The 20833-nt window shown below is 37.6% G+C and overlaps 1 protein-coding gene and 1 pseudogene across 1 annotated transcript; both read right to left on the reverse strand.

Moving 5' to 3' along the window:
* Window positions 1-3239: 3239 nt before the first annotated feature.
* On the reverse strand, window positions 3240-7280 carry LOC109006515 (receptor-like serine/threonine-protein kinase SD1-6). Its single transcript, XM_018985810.2, has 7 exons — window positions 5861-7280; window positions 5645-5752; window positions 5104-5321; window positions 4801-5011; window positions 4396-4633; window positions 4154-4301; window positions 3240-3840 (listed from the first exon to the last, which is right to left on the reverse strand). The coding sequence occupies exons 1-7, from the start codon at window positions 7203-7205 to the stop codon at window positions 3532-3534; spliced, it is 2577 nt and encodes an 858-aa protein (XP_018841355.1). The 5' UTR covers window positions 7206-7280; the 3' UTR covers window positions 3240-3531.
* Window positions 7281-16760: 9480 nt separating this feature from the next.
* On the reverse strand, window positions 16761-19019 carry LOC109006523 (annotated as a pseudogene).
* Between the last annotated feature and the right edge of the window lie 1814 nt (window positions 19020-20833).

Consider the following 20833-nt stretch of genomic DNA (forward strand, 5'->3'; position numbering starts at 1 on the left):
AAAGCAGAAGATTTGATGATAAGGATGATTGAGAGGGACCCAACAAAAAGAATCTCTGCCCATGAAGTGTTATGTCACCCATGGATTGTAAATGACACAGTTGCTCTAGACAAACCTCTGGATTCTACAATTTTAATTGAAGGAGAAGAATCCATGTTTGCAGCTATCTTAGAGGATCCTCTCAACTTAAAAGGCAAGGTAGTCAATGTTTGCACCACCACTATTAACTTTGTGGACAAGGTTCTTTTGAGGGGGAGAGTTCTAGTTACTGTTTTAATACATGGAAAAAAAAAATATAAACATTTTCCAGATAATGTTGTCTTCCTCACATAATGGATCATTCACTCAATAGATTTCCAGAATTACATTGAGGGTCCAGCCAAAATTGAAGACCAGCGGGCTTTTGATTGCTGAAGTGAATCTTTGTAGAAATCTTAGTAAAGTGTATATTGGCAATGGAAAAGAGGATTTAGTTTTTGCTGCCGAAAATGGTGTCTTTGTTAATATTGATAGTGAATTTGATTTGGAGAATATTGTAGCAGCTGCAAGAATAGCAGACAAGATGGATAATGTTTTACTTTGGACCAACCCAAATGTGGACCCCCAGCTCCATCATTATGTTGCTACTGGGAATAAGAACTCTAAAATTGGGATCAGAAATGTGATGCTGCATTGGTTCTTGGATACCGTGAAGGCACATCCTGATGAGCTGAAACTTGTGGGAGCACATTGCCATCTGGGATCCACCATCACTAAGGTGGACATATTCAGAGATGCAACCATTATTATGGTAAACTACATTAATGAAATCCAAGCTCAAGGTTTTGAAGTTGATTACTTAAATATGGGAGGTGGGCTTGGGATAGATTACTATCATTCTGGTGCTGTCTTTTCCAAACCCAGAAGTCTCATTCTGGTTGCAAATACTTGTTGCTTGTTAATCGGGCCATCACTGAGGTCCTTGTGAAATTGGTAGAAGAAAGTAGTTGGAAGGCTTCAAGCCCTTTTCACATACCTTGAGGACAAGCTTCTTTAAGGGGAGGAGATTGTTAGGAACCTGATGCCAAATGCACCGTTTGGGAAATTAGTAAGGAGGCCAGAAGCTACCAGCCATTTGGAGACCATTTTACCATTAATCATTTGTCGTTTTATGCTTATTTCCTTCAGTTAAAATGTTGCTTTATGTTACTTTACTTTCCACATGTTGCATTGTCATTAGAGCAGTTTGTTATGACTGCATTCCTTTTATGTACGTTGAATGAGGAGTGGAGATCATCTGGAATTTTATTGAGGAAATCTGTAAGGAGGTTTGGGAGCCCTCAAAGTACTCCTGTAGCAATATATTTTCTTGTAGCAATTTTATCAAACACCTTGTGTGCCCCCTGTTCCATTACAGCAACCATAGCAATTCATCTCGACCATATTCTCATTACAACAACAATGACAATAACATTTACATAGCAGTAGCAATCTTCAATTTCCCTTATTGTCTTATTACAACAACGTATACAAAAGGATTCTAATAGCCTTGTTGTCCAAGGAGAACTTCAACAATGAGTTTGCCTCCTTTGATGGCACGGCTAAAAGCTGTGCCTGGAAAGTTAATGGGAATGGATATGAAGCCAACCGTGACAAGACCGAAGGGATTCCCGAATCTGGTCACATGGTCGGGGTCTTTGATATTCATAAACAACCGACAAGCCAATGCAAAGGTGTACTTCCTCGTCAATGAGAAAACCTTAACTTGTTTATGAGGAAACCAATCTATCTCCAAGTGTTCTTTAGCCAAAGAATCCATTATAGGTATGTAATGTTATAGAGCTTCTGGCTTGAGAAACTCGAGGAGATAGCTACGCATTTTGGCGGTTTCTACTCTGGTAGAATACTCGACGTCGAAGGGAAAAAGCAAAATTCGTTCCATCGAGTGTGGCCACCAGGTGGTGACATACTTGTTCTCACTTGAAAACAAGAACTTGTTCCCAGAAGGGCTGCAGAACACAGCAAAGCTCTCTCCAAGCAAGGAGGTTCGGAACAGTTCTGGTGATCAGTATTTGCTCATTCTATCAGCAATGAATTTGTCTGGATCACCATTTTACTCGTCATGGCATATTCCAGGGTTTCACCTATGATGGGCCATCCTTTTCTACCTGGCGGAAGATTGCGGGAAGAAGATTTGCGTCTATAAATGCGGACGATGAGAGGAAGAGACATGCACAGAATTATAATCTGAAGTAGATACGAAAGAAAGAGATCCATATCTTTCTGCTTAACAAGAACTGACAAGTGAACAACTTAAGGCAACGTTTTGGTTTGGCAAGGAACAGCAAAACACGACTGGGATTTAAATAGGCAGAGACAGAGAGGGTATGTATCAGTATGTATGTTGTTGTTGTTTTCAATTTCACTAGTAGACGAGCATGAAGATATAAAAGGTAATTGATTATTCTTCTTGTTTCGATAGTCAAAGAAAATTCTATTTTTTGTTGGACGTGATGATGTCCCTTTTGATTTGAGGTCTAACTGATAATGAGCGTCCTAATATTATTAAGGGCATAGGAAAGTGGAGATATTAGAGTTAGAAATATAAATCCAAATAATTATTTATGAAATTTCACAAACCAATAAACTAAAAACTAAAGGAAAGAGAATATAATCTTATTTTGAAAAAAAAAAAAAACACAGACAATAAAGACCGATAGATTCAATAAAGGAAGAGAAAGGTCAGACAGATAGATAGATGAGGAAAATATAAAGTTCCATGTTTTGTTTTAGAATGTGATGATTAGGACCCGATCCGGTGCTAAATATTATTTAAGTTAAAAAACAGTAGGAGCGAGTTTTGAGCATTATTAATTTATTAGAGTAAAAAGACAGATAAAAGAATTTTAGTAGGTTTTATATTCCACCCGCTGTGTTCTTTCTCTATTTAATTAATTTTATTGAATCTCCACACACGCACACATATATCTAGAGCTTCATTTTACAAATTACAATAAATTAAACAAAAGAAAAAGATGAAGTATATTATAAAAAAAACAATATTCAAGTGTTCCAAACTTTTATGTAAATGGTCAAATTCATGGTCCTAAAATTGAATATAGAGGCTCAACAATTTCGAGAATTATATACACAAGCATATATATCTTATTAGAGGTGTTGTGAATCATGTGCTAGGTATCTTTAATGTTTTTACTAATTGTTATTCACTAAGAAATAAAAATTCTTAACAACTTCAAGAATTGATATGAACAACATGCCATTTATTACTCCATTTGTGAAGCTCAAGCTCATGGTTCGAGCCTACACAACTTGTACAAATTATTATTGCCCTTTGTGGTGACGGAAGACTTGAACAAAAAAGGCAATATCTATCTCAATAGTTATATGTATATCATCATGAAAAATTACAATACTCTCTGTCTGTGCTCTGCAGCATGCTTGAACCCTCCTTGTGATCCAGAAATTACTTTCTGTAAGCAGCTTTGCCTATTAGCTTGCACAGTTAATTAGTAAACCAAACAGTAGTAGTATTCATCGAGCCTCCATTATCGAAAAAGTTATACTGTTTATTGAGCAATTCTCTACAGGGTTAACTGTTGGATTCATGTGCGTCAAATTCCGGCCAGCTGTAAAAGCAGGTTGCATGGGTGTAACTAGAGGTCCATGTTCATTACTGATCATTAAGACCACATCAAGCATGGTAGGTCGATCAGCTGGATTTTCTTGAACGCAAAGTAGCCCGATATTAATGCATCTCACCAGGGTAGAAGTGGAAGATGGATACCCTATCGTTGAATCCATCAACTTCAAGCTTTGACCATCTCTCCACAACTCCCAAGCCTGTATTCATTTCAAGTCAATGTAAATTTCAATAAAAATTAAGAGTAATTTAGTTTATAGCTTACAATATAGATTCTCTACAATTGCCTGACCAAAATGGATGGTCTGATTCTAGAGATAGATCTAAAACTTTTAATGAAAGCATTGTAGGATTTTCGAGCAATGTTGACCACACATGCACATTTAAAGTTGTGTCTTATCTCTTTTTGCATTGGATCATCCAATACATTTGAACAATTAAAGAGAATCCTAATTTAGATAAATTATTAATGTAAAAACAGGAAAGACCTAATAGAGTATGAAAGTTACATACATATCTAAGAAGATTGAGTGACCCGTGGTTATAAAATCCTGTGTTCTTCTTCCCACTCACAATCTCGAGTAGCAATACTCCAAAGCTAAATACATCAGACTTTATCGAATACAGACCCTCCATGGCATATTCGGGAGACATGTAGCCGCTGGATTCCAAAATTCAGTGCTTAGTAGTTTGCTAAGTAAATTTAGGTAGCAGTGGCAAATATGGGATGCATGTGGAATAGATTGCATACTTACAAAGTTCCAACAATCCGATTTGTGTTTGCTTGTATTTCATTATCTCCAACTATTCGAGCCATGCCAAAATCTGATATTTTTGGGTTCATTTCACTATCCAAGAGAATGTTACTGGGTTTCATATCTCTATGTATAATTCTTAATCTTGAATACTGATGAAGATACAGAAGTCCTTGAGCAATCCCTTCAATAATGTGAATGCGTGTCCCCCAATCTAACATTTTTTTCTTAGCTGGATCTGTTTAAATGATGCCACAAAGGAAATCAGCATTCAAGAACCTAGAATTTTATATATATATATATATATATATCTGTATGTCACGCGCGCGCGTGTGTGTGTGTGAATAATTTTTATACATATGTATGTATACAATAAGAATCAAGATGACTAAAATTAGGACGCACCAAAAAGGTAGAAATCCAAACTTTTATTGGGCATGTACTCATATATTAGTATTTTCTCATCTCCTTCAATACAGCAACCCAAGAGTTTGACAAGATTTCTATGTTGAAGTTTTGCAATTAGTGTTGTCTCATTTCTAAACTCCTCAAGCCCCTGTCCAGATCTTTTTGAAAGCATTTTCACTGCAATTTCCTTCCCCTTAAGTAACTTCCCCTGTGAAAGAGAACCATAAACTCTTTAAACTTCCTTCAAAGTTTACCATATTTTTTGAAGCAGATTCATTTAGCAGAATGGAACATACATACCTTATAGACAGGTCCAAAACCTCCTTCTCCAAGCTTATTTGCAGTTGAGAAATTATCGGTTGCAACTAATACGCTTTCATAACTGAATAACGGTAACTCAACATCCTTCTTCCCTCTTTTCTTATCATTATCTTGGTTGTTTGTTCCATCACTGATTGCATGAATTTCAGTACTAACATCAAATAACATTAGATCATTGCTTGTAGCTGTCGTCTCTCCTGTTTTGCACAGAATGATGCGCGTTTTGTCATTTTAATCGAGAATCAAGTGTTTGCTCTGATAAAATCAATTAAGGAAGTTTTGGAATATGCTGGAGAGACTTGTGGGATTTCTCTTGGAAACTTGGTTCAGATTATTTCAAAAGCATGAAGAATATCTTCACCAATTGATGAGACAAAACGTTGAGAAAAAGCAAATGTCACAGCTTTCTTGTCCTAGATTTTGGTGGAGCATTTTGTTGTTGCTAGTGATCCACTCGCCCATAAACAAAAAATATAAAATTGCAACTTTTTGAGGATTTGTATGTAATGTTAGAACTTACCTTTGTGTTTGAGCTTTCTCTTGATTGAGAAACAAACGGATAGGCATAAGATTAGCCCTGTTGCAGCTACCAGCACAACTACAATCACCCATACTTTCCATTTGGTTCCTGATTATGATGATAAGAACGACCATTAGCTCTATCAGAATAGAATTGCATTTCGATTAAGTAAGACGATAATGTAAACTAATGTATGTTTCATCTTTTTCGTCCTGCCTTTGGTACTAATTTGAGGCTCATCAGCAGATAGTCTGAGATATATATCTTGTCCAACCTTTCCACCATCCGAGGGTCGTTGCATGTTCAAAAGAGCTCCTTCCCATATCAGACACCCGATGCTGTTTTTAGCATAAGCTGTGCAAGCACAATTATTCATGCAAGCTAATTGACACCTTCCGGCACTCATTGCCGAATATGCTTTCCAGTTAATTGGCGATGTGACGTTGGGTATTTTTTGAAACCAATCATTTTTGGCATTACGATTTTCACATTGCAAAGGGTGTCTCCTCAAACAACCACTGGACCAGTCGTTTAGTCTGGTCTGATTATCTGAAAATGGTTCAAAACCTTTTGGACAATCACAAGGCTGAGATGTATTATCATGATATATGCCAAATGGACCACACAAAGCATAGACATCAGATAGTGATTTTGGTTGAGCCCATAGAACCCACGGCTCAGTCGTCGCCTCATTAGCGGGCAGCCATGTAAGTGCGTTGAATTTTCCGGTAGAATCAATAAAACATATTGACGTTAGAGAGGAATTATAAAGAGAGTAACTCGAATAGGTTTCATTTTCATTTGACACAACAGTGAGGTTATATATATGATTCAACCCCATCTCAGGAATAAAGGCGAAAGTTTCTCCATTCCAAATTCCAGAACTCCAATAAACTTGGGACCTGTTCCACTCGAAGATATATTCACTGCTTCCATTTGGGTCTATTCTCAACGAACATGAGAACAGACCCGGTGATGGATCTTCTGAATTTTTCCATGAAATAAGTTGCTTCGGTTCTTTTCCAGTTTTATAGATCCCAAGCTTTGCACCTGGCAGCCATGTATCAGTTGGGCAGTCGAAACTCTCCCAAAATATAGTAGAAAGGTCCGATCTATCTCTTAAAACAAGATTTCCATCATCAAGAAGTGCTGCTTCAGTTGAATTTGAGGGAAGATTCTGCAAATTTGTGGACCAAAATGGCTTCTTGGAGGAATTAGCTTCAAGAAGAACGAGATTGCCATCCTCTGAGAATTCGAGTCTTGAAGTACGAGGGTTGGACAAATGGCTTTCACTATTTGCTACCCAAACAATCCTCTGGCTCACTAAGCGTTTAAACCTTATCCCCAGGTAGAATTTTGGTGGAGTACCTCGTTCGAAGAATCCGAGTTCAAATCTGCCATTCTTAGATGAGATGCTGTCGTTATTTATCACCGAAAGGGGCGGCTGACCTTTCTTAAAGATATCATCAGCGTTAACGGAGAAGCATGCTCTGAGCAGTAGAAGCAGAACAAATAAGAGGAATGGCCTGGTACCATCAATACCCATATCCCTCACAAACATGCAGCAGCTAGCACCGCAAGTTGTAGTTACGGAAAGATGCCTTAAGAATGAGGATGCCAGAAATAATCTAGTGTACAATAAAACTTTGAACAATGCTATATTCGTCAAGTAAAGCACCGTACAATTATTTTTTAAAAAAGTAAAATTCAATATAAAAAAAAAACAATAATTTCTTTTCGCGTGGACCACTGGACAAGATATTCTGTCCAAGACAATTAGACCGCAACCTATAATATATGTTCGTTAAATACAATACGTTCCCATTGGGTCCACAAAGACCCAATGTTTTGGTCAATTGACTTTTTGTAAAATATTTGGACTCTTGACTATTATAGAAGAGAAATTATTATTTAAGAATATAAGTTTCGCATAATTATTTTTAAAAAAATAAATAATTATGAAAATTATATAAATAAATAAATTTTTTAATAATAAATCTCACTTTTTTTTAAAATGACCGTAAAGTATCTGTACATTTTACGATTTTATTTAATATTACTCGTTATAGAATTGTCAAGCGAAAAAAAAAAATTATTTTTATTTTTATAATTCTTTTACAACTTTATATAAGATTAAAAAGTCATGATAATTTTAAAATTACAAAAAGATAATTTAGTCTTTTTTCAATGAAGTGGTACCATGACATTAATCTGTAGCATAATCAACGGTAAAACTGGAGAATTGACAGGTTAATAAAGATATCTTATGAGAATAAAGTTTACAAATTAATAAAATTTAAATTTTTTTTATTATAAAATAAATCTAATATATCACAATAAATAATATCAATTTATATCATTACTTTTAAGCGGCCATTAACGTCTGTACCGTTATTATATTTGAAATTTTTCTTCTTATCAACTAATTTCTTACCGCTCTTAGTTAATGGTCCTATAAACTTCTGCTGTCGGTTTTTTCTTTTAAGTTGGTAACAAATGAGTGTGCCGTTTCTTGAAAAAAAACGTTAATCTTTTCATTAAATTTGTCCTTTTAATTTATCATTCATTGCACTATTTCCGAGTCTATCTTTTTTCATGAATGAATGTGCCGGCTCCTTGTGTATTTTGAATTGTTTAAATTTGGATGGTGGTTGGCGTCTGTCTATAGTTTATTATTATTATTTTTGGTGTGGTATTGTTTTATCTGTACAACATGGAGAAAATTTCTAGAGAGATTAAATAGAGGGTTGTATATAGATAATTTTGAGAGTATTTTTTAGATAAAAGATAGGTGTTCTTTTGAGTGGAGCTTTGGACTCAACCACTTGTGCATAGTAGGTTTGATTCATATGACGATCAGTTAGGCTGTTGTATCCTGGAGGAGTCAAATCAAGAAGATTTCTACTGCACCGGTTAATTTGAGACTTTGTACTCTATAGAGGACTTAAATCTCCTTAAAGAGAGCGAGATTTTCGTACCTCAGTCCTATTTGATTTCATCTTAATTTTAATTTCATTATAATTTTTATTATATATTATTATGTATTTCACCAACACAACATCGTGTGTTGACGATGAAATTTTAGTTTAAGAACATATAATTAGAACTATAAATGAGCAAAGTGTAGGCGAGCAATGGTTGATTAAGCTCGACTTGTTTATATTAAAATTCTTAAGAATATAATATGAATAATTAAATCAAATTATTTCTTTTAAGATTTTGGAATAAGTAATGATTTCAAATAGAAGTCATGAGTTCAAATTCGAACTCTACATTCTACCATATTTAATTGAAATAAATGTCTCATGCTTTCCACCACTAATTGAAAATGAGTTTGGGCTACATGTAAGGGAGAATGCTAAGAATATAATTTAAGTAATTAAAATTTACATATTCCCAAAAACTAAGTTAGAGCTCGATTTGAGTTGTTAGTAATTAAGATTAATTTATATTCACAAATGAACATAGTTAAATCCAAATTTAAATGAGTAGAGTTTAAGGCTCGATTTGACCCAATCACTCAATTGTCTTCTAGGACTGACTTAACTCTGTAATTCAAGTAGGGTTGTAAACAATAAATTATTAATCTTTGTATTATTACTTTATTAGAGTCGGTTTGTATTAATCTTTGACTTGACCTATTCACTCAACTGTCTTCTAGGACCAACTTAATTTTGTAATTCAAGTAGGGCTATAAACAACAAATTATTAATGTGTATTATTACTTTATTATATAGTTCATCGCCGGTCCCTTGACTTGACTCATTCACTCAATTGTCTTCTAGGACCGACTTAACTCTGTAATTCGAGTAGGATTGTAAACTACAAATTATTAATATGTGTATTATTACTTTATTAAATAGTTCGTCGCTAGCCCATTTGACTTGACCCATTCACTCAACTGTCTTCTAGGACCGACTTAATTCTGTAATTCAAGTAGGGTTGTAAAAAAAAAATTATTAATTTGTGTATTATTATTTTATTAGATAGTTCATTGCCGGCCCCTTGACTTGACCCATTCACTCAACTGTCTTCTAGGACCGACTTAACTCTGTAATTCAAGTAGGGTTGTAAAAAAAAAATTATTAATTTGTGTATTATTATTTTATTAGATAGTTCATCGCCGGCCCCTTGACTTGACCCATTCACTCAACTGTCTTCTAGGACCGACTTAACTATGTAATTCGAGTAAGGTTGTAAACAATAAATTATTAATCTATGCATTATTACTTTATATTAAAGTAGGGTTGTATTAATCTTTAACTTGACTCATTCACTCAACTGTCTCCTAGGACCAATTTAACTCTGTAATTCGAGTAGGGTTGTAAACAACAAATTATTAATATGTGTATTATTACTTTATTAGATACTTTATCGCCGGCCCCTTGACTTGACCCATTCACTCAATTGTCTTCTAGAACCAACTTAACTCTGTAATTCGAGTAGGGTTTAAACTACAAATTATTAATCTGTGTATTATTACTTTGTTAGATAGTTCGTCGCCGGCCCATTGACTTGACCCACACACTCAACTGTCTTCTAGGACCAATTTAACTCTATAATTCGAGTAGGGTTGTAAACAACAAATTATTAATATGTGTGTTATTATTTTATTAGAGTAGGGTTGTATTAATCTTTGATTTGACCCATTCACTCAACTATCTTCTAGGACCAACTTAACTCTGTAATTCGAGTAGGGTTGTAAACAACAAATTCTTAAAATGTGTATTATTACTATATTAGATAGTTCGTTGGCGGCCCCTTGACTTGACCCATTCACTCGACTAGTCTTCTAGAACCGACTTAACTTTGCAATTCAAGTAGGGTTGTAAACAACAAGAATCTGTGATGGTTGATTTAGGGTTGGTTTAGATATTTAGAATATTTAATAATTTTATGAATAATAGTAAAATTATTTGTAAATAATAATAAAATAGTTTGAATTAAAATGTTTTATTGGATTTTAAAAAAATATATAAAAAAAATTGAATAAAGTTATTAAACAATTGTTTAATATAATTTTTAATATTAATTTTGTTTCGAAATCTGAAAAAACTTTATTGTTTTTGTGTTTTATTGGAAAGTTCAGAAAAGTTTTACTTTTGTGTTTTGATAATGATTAGATAAAAATTTAAAAATTTAAAATTTGAAAGTGTTTTGTGTTTGAATGATATTTAGAAATAAAATTATGAGAAGTTTTCAAAATATTTGAAAATACCTCATTGTCCAAATAAAGCCTAAACTCTACTCAGTTAAATTTGGATTTAAATATGTTCATTTGTGAATGTAAATTCATCTTAATTATTAACAAATCAAATTGAGGTCTGACTTAATTTTTGTGAAATCACCACTTATTCTAAAAATTTAAAATGTTGAGAATATATATATTTAATTGTTTATATTATATTCTTATCATTCTCCCTTACATGTAGCCCCAACTCATTTTCAAACGTTTAATTCAATTAAATATGATAAAGTGTAGAGTTAGGATTTGAACAGTCTCTGTTATCGAAATAGTTACACTATTTATTGAGCAATTATCTGCAGAATTAATTGTTGAATTCATATGCATCAAATTCCGGCCTACTGTAAAAGCAGGGTGCTTGGGTGTATAGGCAGAGGTGCATATTCATTACTAATCATTGAGACAACATTAGGCATGGTAGGTCGATCAGCTGGACTTTCTTGAATGCAAAGTAGCCCAATATCAATGTATCTCACCATAGTAGAAATGGAAGATGGATACCCTATCGTTGAATCTATCGACTCCAAACTCTGTCCATCTCTCCATAACTCTCAAGCATGTATTCATTTCAAATCAATGTAAATTTTGTTAAAAATTAAGAGTAATTCAGATTATAACTTATAATATAGATCATCTACAATTGTCCAACCAAATTGGATGGTCCATTTCTAGAGATAGATAGCCCATCATGTGAGCTCTACAAATTTTAATGCTAACAGCATAGGATTTTCAAGCAATGTTGACCACACATGCTCATTTAAAGTTGTGTCTATCTTGTTGAAATCCCTGCCCAAGCAAGCAGTCAACAATGACTACTTGCTGCTTAACCCCTAACGCCCAGCTCTCAACTGTCCATTGAATGCAACAATAAATGCATTCATCCGTAAAACAATGCATCTATAAATTGAGGCTTCTGGCGAGAGTCTCAAACACACCCAAGGAGAAAAGAAAAGAGAGAGAGCCGAGAGAGCTCTGAGAGAAAAGAAGAGAGTTGAGTTGAGTGGAGTGTGATCCTCCTCCTCTGTAATATTTTCTTGTGTTCCACTATTTATTAGTGAAGCTCTTTTCTATGGATGTAGGCAGTTGCCGAACCACGTTAAATTCTTGGTGTCACTGAGTGCATGAGTGTACTCTTTTATTACCGTTTTTATCCCCTTCCGCTGTGTTGATTTTCCCAACAAGTGGTATCAGAGCGTTTGTTGGAAGAAGTTTTTTACAGAAAACTCGGTTTTAGTGTGTAGCTCAGTTTTCAAATTTGAGCATACCATTGTGTTCGTCTCATCCAGACAAGAAAAGCGGTGGAAACCAGAGGCCAAACGGAGGCCGCACGCTCCTCCACGCTCCGTCTGAAGATCGGAGAGTGAGACCCACTCTCGACACGCGTCACACGCGCCAAGGAGAGTACCTAGCGCGTGAGTCCCACGCTCAGCCACGCGCTCCAGAGAAGCCACTGCGCGTGAAGTTCACGTGCCTGACGTGCCCCTGACTCCATAAGCTCGTGAGTTACACGCGCCTACGCGTTCCACGCGCACCAGAGGAGTTCCTGCGCGTGAGGTACACGCGCCTACGCGTTTTGTTCGCGCCACGCACTGCACGCGCGACAGAGTTCCTGTTTTGGTTCTTTTGCTCATTCCTTGTGCTATCTGAGTCCGATTTTGACGAAACAAGACTCGTTTCCAACAAAATCAGACGTTCCGGACACAACGGTACTGTCCATTTTTTGATATTCCACCTCGAAGATCCTATACTTGCATTTTGTATTTAGAACAGTCTAAATCCATGGAGGATTCAGCATCAGGCGCCATGATAAAGCTGACTGCCTCAAACTACAGTCTTTGGAGACCTCGAATGGAGGATCTCTTGAACTGTAAAGATCTGTTTGACCCTTTGGAAGATGAAGGGAAGAAGCCAGATGAAGTTACGGATCAAGTGTGGAGAAAGATGCACAAGAAGACTATTGGTCAGATCAGGCAATGGATTGACTATAGTGTTTTTCACCACGTGGCTCAGGAGACGGATGCATATAACCTCTGGAAAAAGTTAGAGGATATGTATCAGGCTAAAACTGCTCGAAACAAGGCCCTCTTGATGAGACGGCTTGTTAACTTGAAGTTGAAAATCGATACCTCTGTTGCCGAGCATACTAGCGAGTTTCAAAACCTAGTTAACCAGCTCGGGTCCGTCAACCTGAATCTTGGCGATGAAGAACAAGCCCTGCTACTTCTCAGTTCATTACCAGACAGCTGGGAGACGCTGGTGGTCTCCCTAAGTAACTCTACTCCAGATGGCAAACTTACCATGACGATGGTTAAGGATGCCCTGTTTAATGAGGAGGCCAGACGAAAAGAGACAAGCATGAATCAAACTCATGCCCTTGTCACTGAGAGTAGAGAAAGGCCTCAAGGTAATGATAGAGGGAGAAGTGGAGGCAGAAATAGAGGGAAGCCTCAACCACGTGGAAGGTCCAGCAGCAACAGGAACCAGCAGACGGGTAACATAAAATGTTACCATTGTGGCAAAGAAGGCCATATGAGGAAACACTGCCGCAAGTTTTTAAGGGAGCAAGGTCAAAGTAGTAAGCTGAAGAAAGAAGATGGTGAAACCCTTGTCACTCTTTCTGGAGATGTGGCAATACTCTCCACCAGTGACAAGACGTGTCTGCACATTGCAAGCCATGATGTTGAGTGGGTGGTAGACACAGCAGCATCATATCATGCCACTTCCCATAATGAATTTTTCACTACGTACAAAGCAGGAGACTTTGGTACGGTAAGGATGGGGAATGTCAGTTCCTCGAAGATCGTGGGAGTTGGCAAAGTGCAGATAAAAACCAACGTTGGTTGCACCATGGTGTTGAAAGATGTTCGACACATTCCTGACCTTCGACTCAACCTGATTTCCGGGACAGCCCTTGATCGACAGGGCTATTACAGCTACTTCAGCAAAGGCACTTGGAAGCTGTCACAAGGTGCCATGGTTGTCGCCCGATGACATATTTGCGGTACGTTGTACAAGACCCATGTGAAGATCGGTTCTGATAGCCTCAATGCAGTGGAAGACGAGGCATCACCGAATCTGTGGCATAAGAGACTCGGACACATGGGTGAGAAAGGGTTGGATACGCTTGCGAAGAAGGCACTCATCAAAGTTGCCAAAGGAACAGCGTTAAACCCTTATGAGTACTGTTTGTTTGGCAAACAATGCAGAGTCTCGTTTAAATCCTCTACGAAGAGAAGATCAGAGTTGTTGAGTCTGGTACACTCTGATGTATGTGGTCCCATGGAAGAAGAGTCATTGGGAGGTAACAGATATTTCGTGACATTCATTGATGATGCTTCACGAAAGGTCTGGGTATATGTTTTGAAGTCAAAGGATCAGGTCTTCGAGCACTTCAAGAATTTCCACACCCTAGTGGAAAGAGAGACGGGAAAGAAGTTGAAGTGCTTGCGAACGGACAACGGAGGAGAATATGTCTCCAAAAGGTTCGCTGCATACTGCGCTGATCGCGGTATTCGACATGAGAAGACGGTCCCATATACCCCTCAGCACAATGGTGTAGCCGAAAGAATGAACCGGACCATCATTGAAAGAACAAGATGCATGCTCAGTATGGCCAAGTTACCAAAGCCATTCTGGGGTGAAGCTGTTCTAGCTGCCTGTTACCTGATCAACAGATCACCTTCTGCACCACTGGAATTTGAAATTCCTGAGAAGGTTTGGTCTGGAAAAGATGTCTCTTACTCTCACCTGAGAGTGTTTGGGTGCAAAGCCTTTGCACACGTATCCAAGGAGCTGAGACAGAAGCTCGATGTCAAGTCAACTCCATGTATCTTTGTTGGATATGGAGATGAAGAATTCGGATACAAGTTATGGGATCCAGTGACAAAGAAAATTGTCAGAAGTAGGGACGTTGTGTTCCATGAAAACCAGAACATAGGAACTGAAGCTTCATCAAGAGAGCTTAGTTCCGATACTCCAAATCCTGCACCATTACAGTCCGCCACAGATAATGAGGATATGCAGGATCGAGATCCAGAAGCAGAAGAAGAAGCTCAGGGTGTCGAGCAGGGGGAGCAAGAATCCTCTCCACCAGCAGCTGGTGTACCACCACAAGGGTTAGATGGTGACGAACCTCCTTTGGTTGATGAACCAAGAAGATCGGCAAGAGGCCGCCTACTGATTCCGTCGAGGAGATATCCGGAATCAGACTATATTCTGCTTACTGATGAGGGGGAGCCTGAGAGCTTCCAGGAAGTTCAAACTCATGCTGATAGAAGCCTATGGGTGCAGGCAATGCAAGAAGAGATTAGTTCTTTGCAGAAAAATCAGACCTATGAGTTGGTGAAACTTCCTGAAGGAAAGAAAGCCCTAAAGAACAAATGGGTGTTCAAGTTGAAGAAAGATGGCCAAGGAAAGCTGATGAAGCACAAGACCAGATTGGTTGTCAAAGGATTCCAGCAGAAGAAGGGAATCGACTTTGACGAGATATTTTCTCCGGTGGTGAAAATGATGTCGATCCAAGTCATACTCGGATTGGTAGCCAGCTTGAATTTGGAACTCGAACAGATGGATGTGAAGACAGCCTTTCTCCATGGAGATTTGGAGGAGGAGATCTATATGGAGCAACCAGAAGGTTTTGAAGCTCCAGGGAAAGATCACTTAGTCTGCAGGCTGAAGAAGAGTCTCTATGGCCTCAAGCAAGCGCTGAGGCAATGGTACAAGAAGTTCGACTCATTCATGATGAGTCATGGTTACAAGAGACATGTTGCAGATTAGTGTGTCTATGTTCGAAAGTTCCAGAATGACAAGTTTGTCATACTCCTTCTTTACGTTGATGATATGTTAATCGTTGGTGAGGATAGGTCCATGATTAACAAACTAAAGAAGGAACTATCCAAGTCCTTTGACATGAAGGACTTAGGCCCAGCACAGCAAATTTTGGGCATGAAGATTGTTCGTGATAGGAAAGTCAAAAGGGTGTGGCTATCACAACAAAAATATGTTGAACAGGTCATTAGACGTTTCAACATGGGAGATGCTAAGCCAGTCAAAACTCCACTTGCAAACCACTTCAAATTGAGCAAGAGCTCGTGTCCTTCTTCAAAGAAAGAGATTGAAGAAATGGAAGCAATCCCCTACTCTTCAGCAGTAGGAAGCCTGATGTATGCAATGGTTTGTACCAGACCAGATATTGCTCATGCTGTAGGCATGGTGAGCAGATTCCTTTCAAATCCAGGAAAGGATCATTGGGAAGCAGTCAAGTGGATTCTCAGGTACCTGAAAGGTACATCGAAAATGTGCTTGTGTTTTGGGGGAGCTAAACCAGTTTTGGAAGGCTATACAGATTCAGATATGGCAGGAGATTTGGATAGCAGGAAATCTACTTCAGGATTTCTCTTCACCTTTGCAGGAGGAGCTCTCTTGGCAGTCCAAGTTGCAAAAGTGTGTTGCTTTATCCACAACGGAGGCAGAGTACATTGTCGCAGCGGAAGCTGGAAAAGAGATGTTGTGGATGAAACGTTTTCTCCAAGAACTAGGAGTTAGTCAAGAAGACTACAAGGTACATTGTGATAGTCAAAGTGCTCTAGACTTGAGCAAGAATTCAATGTACCACTCCCGCACCAAGCATATTGATATCCGCTATCATTGGATACGCGAAGCGATGGAACAACAGCTGTTGAAGCTTGTGAAGATCCATACGAAAGAGAACCCAGCAAACATGCTGACGAAGGTGGTTACAAGTGAGAAGCTTGAGCTATGCAGAGACATAACTGGGATGGAGAGCATCTAGGTAAATGGGCATGGAGGGGGAGAATTGTTGAAATCCATGCCCAAGCAAGCAGTCAACAATGACTGCTTGCTGCTTAACCCCTAACGCCCAGCTCTCAACTGTCCATTGAACGCAACAATAAATGCATTCATACGTAAAACAATGCATCTATAAATTGAGGCTTCTGGCGAGAGTCTCAAACACACCCAAGGAGAAAAGAAAAGAGAGAGAGCCGAGAGAGCTCTGAGAGAAAAGAAAAGAGAGAGAGCCGAGTGGAGTGTGATCCTCCTCCTCTGTAATATTTTCTTGTGTTCCACTATTTATTAGTGAAGCTCTTTTCTGTGGATGTAGGCAGTTGCTGAACCACGTTAAATTCTTGGTGTCACTGAGTGCATGAGTGTACTCTTTTATTACCGCTTTTATCCCCTTCCGCTGTGTTGATTTCCCCAACATATCTCTCTTTGCATTAGACCATTGAATACACTCGGACAATTAAAGAGGATCCTAATTCATAAATTATTAACGTAAAACCATGAAAGACATAATAGGGTAAAAAAGCTACACACATATCTAAGAAGATTGAGTGACCCGTAGTTATAAAAGCCAGTATTCTTCTTCCCACAAACAATCTCGAGTAGCAATACTCCAAAGCTAAACACATCAGATTTTATTTAATACAAACCCTCTATGGCATATTCAGAAGACATGTAGCCGCTGGATTCCAAAACTCAGCGTTTAGTAGCTTGCTTAGTAAATTTAGGTGGCACTTGCAAATATGGGATGCATGTGGAATAGATTACATACTTACAAAGTTCTAAAAATCCGATTAGTGTTTGCTAGTATTTCATTATCTCCAAATATTCAAGACATGCCAAAATCTGATATTTTCAGGTTCATTTCACCATCCAAGAGAATGTTACTGGGTTTCATATCTCTATGTATAATTCTTAACCTTGAATACTGATGAAGATAGAGGAGTCCTTGAGCAATCCCTTCAATAATGTGAATGTGTGTCCCCCAATCTAACATTTTTTTCGTAGTTGGATCTGTTTAAACGATACAAAGGAAATTAGTACTCAAGAACCTAGAATTATATACTTGTGTGTATATGGATATTTTTTATACATATGTATGTATATAACAAGCACCAAGATAAATAAGGACACACAAAAAATGTAGAAATCCAAACTTTTATTGGGCATGTACTCGTATATTGGTATTTTCTCATCTCCTTCAATACAGCAACCCAAGAGTTTGACAAGATTTCTATGTTGAAGTTTTGCATTTAGTGTTGTCTCATTTCTAAACTCCTCAAGCCCCTATCCAGATCTTTTTGAAAGTATTTTCACTGCAATTTCCTGCCCCGTAAGTAACTTTCCCTGTGAAATAGAACCATAAACTCTTTAAACTTTCTTAACATTTACCATTGTCGGTTGTCTTAATTTTTTTTAAACACACCCATTTAGTATAATGGAACATAAATACCTTGTAGACAAGTCCAAAACCTCCTTCTCCAAGCTTATTTGCAATGAGAAATTATCGGTTGCAGCTGATATGCTCTCATAACTAAATAGCGGTAACTCAACATCCTTCTTTCCTCTTTTCTTTTCATTTTCTTTAGTGTTTGTTCCTTCACTGATTGCATGAATTTCAGTACAAAGATCAAATTGCATTAGATCATTGCATGTAGCTGCCTCCTCTCCTGTTTGGTACAGAATGACGCAACTTTTGTCTTTTTAGTGGAAAATCTAGTGTTTGCTATGATAAAACCAATTCATGGAGTTTTTGAATGTGTTGGTGAGGCTTGTGGGATTTCTCCTGAAAACTTGTTCGAATGATTTCAAGAGCATGAAGAATATATTCATCAATTGATTGGACAAAACCTTGAGCAACACAACACTCTCAAGAACAATTCAACAATGTCACAAATTTCTTTTCCTAAAGTTTGGTTTAGCATTTTGTTGTTGCTAGTGATCCACTAAACCCAGAAACAAAAAAATAGAAAACTGTAACTTTCTAAGGATTTCTATGTAATGTTAGAACTTACACTTACCTTTGCGTTTGAGCTTTCTCTTGCTTGAGAAACAAACGGAGAGGCATAAGATTAGCCCTGCAGCCACCGGTACAGCTACAATCACCCATACCTTCCATTTGTTTCCTGATTATGATGATAAGAATTATTATTAGCTCTATCATAACAGAATTACGTATAAATTCAGTAAGAAGATAATGAAAACTTAAAGTGGATTTCATCTTATCCATCCTGCCTTCGGTACTAATTTGACACTCATCCGTAGCAAGTCTAAGATAGATACTTGTCCAGCCTCACCACCATCCGAGGGTCGCTGCAAGTTCAAAATAGCTCCTTCCCATATCAGACACCCACTGCTGTTACGAGCATAAGCCATGCCAGAACAATTATTCATACAAGCCAATTCACTTCTTCGAGCACTCACTGCCAAATATGCTTTTGAGTTAACAGGAAATTTAATGTTTGGTATTTTCAGGAACCAATCTCTTTTGCTATTTAGATTCCCACGTTGCAAAGGGCGTTTCCTCAAACAACCACAGAACCATACGTTTATCTGGGTATCTGAAAATGGGTCAAAACCGTTTGGACAATCACAAAGGTTAGATGAATTATCATCATATATGCCAAATGCACCAGAGAAAGCATAGACATTGGATAGTGATGCCGGTTGAGCCCAGAATAGAGCCCATGGCTGAACGGGAGACAGCCGTGTAAGTTGCTGGATCTATCCGGTAGAATCAATCACAAAATGTGACATGAGAGAAGTATCAAAACGATAATAAGTAAAATAGGTTTCATTTTCATTCAAAACGAAACTAAAGTTGAAGACATTATTCAACTTCAATTCAAGAACGAAGCCGAAAGTATTTCCATCCCAAACTCCACTACTCCAATAAACTTGGGACATGTTCCACTCCAAGATATATTCACTGCTTCCATTTGGGTCTAGCCTCAACGAGAATGAGAACGGACCTGGTGATGGATCTTCTAAATCTGTCCATGAAATAAGCTGCTTCGGTACCTTTCCAGCTTTATCGGCCCCAAGCTTTGCACCTGGCAACCTTGTATCAGTTGGATGGTCGAAACTCTCCCAAAATGTAGTAGAAATGTTCAATTTTTCTCTTAAAACAAAATTTCCATCATCTACAATTGCTGCTTCAGTTAAATTTGAGGGGAGATACCTCAACTTTGTGGACCAAAATGGTTTCTTGGAGGAACCTTCAAGAAGGACTAGATTGCCATCTTCTGAGAATTCGAGTCTTGAAGTCGATGGGTCAGACAAATGGCTCTCTCTATTCGCTACCGAAACAATCTTCTGGCCCTCGAACCGTTTATATCATATCCTAGATTTTTTAAGGAATGCCTCGTTTGAAGAATCCGAGTTCAAACTTGCCACCTGGAGATTATATGCTGTCAGTATTCACGGCTTAAAGGAACTGGCCTATCGAAAGGATATCACCATCAATGGAGAAGCATGTTCTGAGGAGTAGAAGCAGAACAAAGAAGAGGAATGGCTTGGTAGTAGTTATACCCATCCCTCGCTACCATGCGGCATCACAGATAATACTTGCAGCAAGACGCCATAAATGAAGATGTTAGAAATAATCAAGTGAACAAGAAAACTTTGAATCAAGACGGAGTTCGCCGACAGCCCATTGACTTACTAAACTGGACCGAAACAAGCGCTGATCAAGTTGAAAACCACCATCCACGAAAGCCGAAAGGAAAACTCTTCAATCAGGCGAATTCGTGGACCGATTGTGCACCGACGTGGAAAATGAAACGGAGCATTTCATTGAAGAGAGACTTTTGGGGCTTCTGGAGAGGGAAGAAATTTGCGAATCAACCATACGGTGCATTTCGTTTTTGGATGCATCTCCTCCTCGTGTTTTCCAAGTCCTCGGCCCCCATCTGAGACTGAGGAGAGGTTTAGATTCAGGCTGTGTTTTGGTAGCAAATATACTTAGCACTTTTCAAATATTTTTGTATTATTAAAAATATTTTATATGTTAAATAATTTAAAATATTTTTAATGAGATTTTTAATTTCTATTTATAACTATTCATAAATATTTTATAATATTTATTATTATTATATATAAATAAAAATAAAATCACTATAATATTTATCACTATTAAATAT

The sequence above is a fragment of the Juglans regia genome, chromosome 16 (assembly GCF_001411555.2).
Source record: "Juglans regia cultivar Chandler chromosome 16, Walnut 2.0, whole genome shotgun sequence".
In the NCBI taxonomy this organism is placed as follows: Eukaryota; Viridiplantae; Streptophyta; class Magnoliopsida; order Fagales; family Juglandaceae; genus Juglans; species Juglans regia.

Excerpts from the sequence above, each read along its gene's own strand:
- LOC109006515 (XM_018985810.2), bottom strand. The coding sequence starts at position 7,205 with ATGTTTGTGAGGGATATGGGTATTGATGGTACCAGGCCATTCCTCTTA. Across the intron at positions 5,753-5,860 it reads GCCTCAAATTAGTACCAAAG|GAACCAAATGGAAAGTATGG; the intron begins GCAGGACGAAAA and ends CATCATAATCAG. Across the intron at positions 4,634-4,800 it reads TTTGGATTTCTACCTTTTTG|ATCCAGCTAAGAAAAAAATG; the intron begins GTGCGTCCTAAT and ends TCATTTAAACAG.